Source organism: Anneissia japonica, unplaced genomic scaffold (assembly GCF_011630105.1).
Source record: "Anneissia japonica isolate Jap-2015-1 unplaced genomic scaffold, ASM1163010v1 scaffold673_len1821605_cov196, whole genome shotgun sequence".
NCBI classification, from domain to species: domain Eukaryota; kingdom Metazoa; phylum Echinodermata; class Crinoidea; order Comatulida; family Comatulidae; genus Anneissia; species Anneissia japonica.
Window position 1 is genome coordinate 1,740,434 of NW_022717449.1, and position 3,823 is coordinate 1,744,256.

Here is a 3,823-nt window from a genome sequence, read left to right on the forward strand (position 1 = left end):
ATATATATATATATATATATATATGTATATATATATATATATATATATATATATATATGCCTGTATATATACTTATATTTACTACCGTATATATAACAGACCTAAAGGCTAATATCGGTACTTTATGCTTTTCTGTTAAAATGATATAGCAAATAAAGTAGGTCTGTCTTAAATAATTTTCAAATTCCAATTTTTATGGTAATTATGATAACAAATTATTAATCGTGTTCTTCTATACATCGATCATCGAAACTATTTGATTTGAAATGAGTTGAGGGCCTCTCAAACACGAGCATAATTCACCAATCGTGGTCAACTACATCGGAAATCAAATTGCTTAAAAAAATATTTGATGAGTTAAGGGGCTAGTTCAACGCGAGTGTAATCTGCCAACATATACCGTACCTATCATCGTCACATACTGTATTATCGATTAATCGTATTTTATTTGGTAGCTTTATAGCATTCGTTCAATATTAGATAGGCCTAGATATATTTTCATAAAGGGTTAAAGCTTTATTAAACAGGGCAAAATAACCCGTGCTAATTATAAATACATATTGTAGTCCCAAATAAGACAGGCATAAAATCCCGCATTATTAAGGCAGAATTGAAGTAGGCCTAGGCCTATTTTCACACAGTTAAAGTCCGTGGTTGAATTTGAAACATTTTTGTAGTGTTGAAAATCGGATTAATACCCACAAAAACGCGACCCAAGTAGGGAGGGAATTTCTCAAGTTGTTGAGCAGGATTAAGTCTAGAGTGATGATGTCATCATCACGTATACATTAGCGATCTGAAATATAATATCATCTTTGACAAGCTCCCAATATAGCTCTCATGCGTGCGCTTTGAAACAACACGATTTTAAATGCTGCAATTTGTGATTTACGATTCATAATGTAGGACCATGTATTTGGGGAATAATTCAGAAAATGCGGCGGTGCTTGGCGGCAATTAGTCGATGTTAATCTAGTCATCACCTGTTTTGCTCCGCTTATAATGCATAGTAGGCCTACGAATCTTCACGGTAACATTTGCGAAGGCCAATAGAATTATACCTATCAAGAATGATACCTAATCAAGATGAATATGGAAAGTCAACGAAATTCAAGAGATAGAATGATTTTTTAGCATCTCACTTTTTTTCATCTATTCATTGTCAGTTTTGTGGTTTATTTAGTTAAAATATTCATAAAAACGTTGGAAATCAATACGAAACTCCACGTTTAAGATCGTTTTCTAAACATCGAATAAAATCTCTTCACAATGTCTAACTGCCAGCTGAGTCTCTGCAAAGTGTAGCTTACATAATTGTATTTTTTACGAATAAATTTACTAGATTACACTGTCTCAACATGGGGAAGGGACATTCCCCCTACAACTAGCACAGTTCAGTCTTAAGCTTGATAGCTAAAAACCAACTCAAATTAAACAACAGATGCAAGCCGACTCGGAAAATCTGAGCAATAAATACGGATTATGCCCGGAGAAAATTTCATTAGCCCTTGTTTAATCAAGTACTATAAGTTTCGTTAATTTGTGAACGGGTTGACTAATGCTTGTGTTGCCGTGGCGACAGTACGCGGTAAGCCTGTGGTCAGTGGGTAGCTAAAGCGTTCGTATTGCAGGGTTGAACAGAGAACGACTCAATTAAGCTTTGCGCTACATAAAATGTTCGAAGCAGGTTTTCAGTTCACACCAAATTCTCAATTACTTCTGAGGTTCACTGATTGAAACTTGTCAGCGGAGATTAAGACCTAAGTATTCTGCTATTTCTTGCAAATGACGATTGATTTTGATGATTTTCACTGACAAAATAACCCATAATGTTATCATTGTAAAATGCTTCTTGAGAATAGAATTACCAAACGAAATTAATAAGTTGATATTAAACAATGCGAATTAAAATCGTGTCCTGGTTATTGTTCTAAGGCAAGTAATGTTAATATAACAAGTACCGAATGCTGAATAAATCGCTCACATTGCTTGCGCTATTAGTAGTTGTGGGCACGATCCGAGCAATTACTGCGTGGTCGCACGATATCAACACGCACAAGCCGAACATTTAGGTCTTCCCACGAGACGAAACAGCGCGATGTGTTCTAAGGAGATCGCCGCATAACCATTTTTCAATAAATCAGATAAATAATTTCGCTATAATACGGCTAAGTTTAAATTTCATATAACCCGCAAACGAATTTACATATTCATTGAATATTCATGAGAAATTATAATATACATATTATTCAGTGTTGTCTACAAAGTATTTTGTTTCAATAAGATTCTATTCATGAGAACGGAAATGCATAGTAAACACATAGCCAGAGCCTGGATACATATAGTTTGTGTTACTGCCAGCGGTGGAAGTAAATTAATTATCTGATAAATAATACAGCAGCATACTGCAAATTATTTACGTTCAGTTGCCTTGCGAATTCATCGTGTACATCAATGATCTAGCATTATTTGAAAATTACAAGAAAACACTTTATAATAGGTCTGCCAACTAATGATAATACTGCAGTTACATTAGTATCAACATAATTATTATGATATTAATACAACCATAATTATCATCAGTTGGCATAGGTACGGTATATTACAAGTATATTTATATACATATAACAATAATTATATTAAATATTAATTATAATTGAAATAGTTATAACAATTATAATAATTATAGTATTTATAATAATAATAAATTATACTGTAATTATTAAAATAAATGATTGATAATATCAACAATTTTATGACTAAAAGGTCTTATTCAGTATATAATGTTCACTATAATGACGTTTTACTTGTATCGATTATCCTAAGCTTATTGTTACTCGACAAAATAATTGATATCGATTATAGATCATATTATCGACACGTCGGTGATACCAACTACAAATCATTTTAAGGACACATCGGTAATATCGATTACTTAACAGTTTATCAATAAACAGGTGTTATCGATTACCGATCGTGTTGATCAAAAAACTGGTGATACCAATTACCGATCATGTTAATCGGCATATCGGTGATATCGATTACTTACAATTTTTATCAATATATTGGCGATATCGAAACGATTATATTGATAAATACATCTGCGATTTTATTACTGTTCATATTGATCGATACACTGGTGCTCGATCACGTTAATAAATGTATTGGTAATTGCGATTACATATTATACGCATTGATATGTATTAATAATTGGTACCAATAATTAAATATTCATAAGTATGTACTTACAATTAACACAATTCTGATTGTTATTTGTTGGGCTGTTGATCATGGTATTATTGTCAATTACAGCTTTCTCCAGAACATCGTGATCCTCTTTACAAAACAAACCGTCTTCCCGAAGTGCAAACTCGTCACCGGGAATTAGTTGACGCGTGCATGCAACACAACGAAAACAGTCTATATGGTAAATCTTATTTCGGGCTCGCATAACAAAGTCATTTTTACTGAATCCGAGATGACACTTCGCACACTTCGTACCAAATAACCTGAGGAAATTAGAACTTTTAATTAGACCATAATATAGAACAAGTGTCAAGTCCATTATTATAATAGCATGTTGTTAATCTCTGAACAACGTTAAATATTGTGAAAATAGATTGTATTAAATATATCATAATTTAGCCTAAATAAATCAACAAACCAATATAAGTAGGCCTATTTGATGATGACATTATTACGAGAGCTCGTGTCTTTTTATACTATAACAAATACAATATCGGTACTTTATAAAACAAATACAAAGGAATACCGGTATATAATGGTATATATTAAGACTTACGGTACTACACATGTCTTACTA

The 3,823-nt window shown here is 32.4% G+C and overlaps 1 protein-coding gene across 1 annotated transcript in view; it reads right to left on the minus strand.

Annotated features, from left to right (window-relative positions):
- The window catches only part of LOC117110278 (insulin gene enhancer protein isl-1-like), a 28,832-nt gene that overhangs the window by 22,267 nt on the left and 2,742 nt on the right, over positions 1-3,823 (minus strand). The window contains exon 3 of the mRNA XM_033252925.1: positions 3,250-3,509. Coding sequence (XP_033108816.1) covers positions 3,250-3,509 — 260 coding nt within the window. The remainder of the gene's footprint in view (positions 1-3,249; positions 3,510-3,823) is intronic.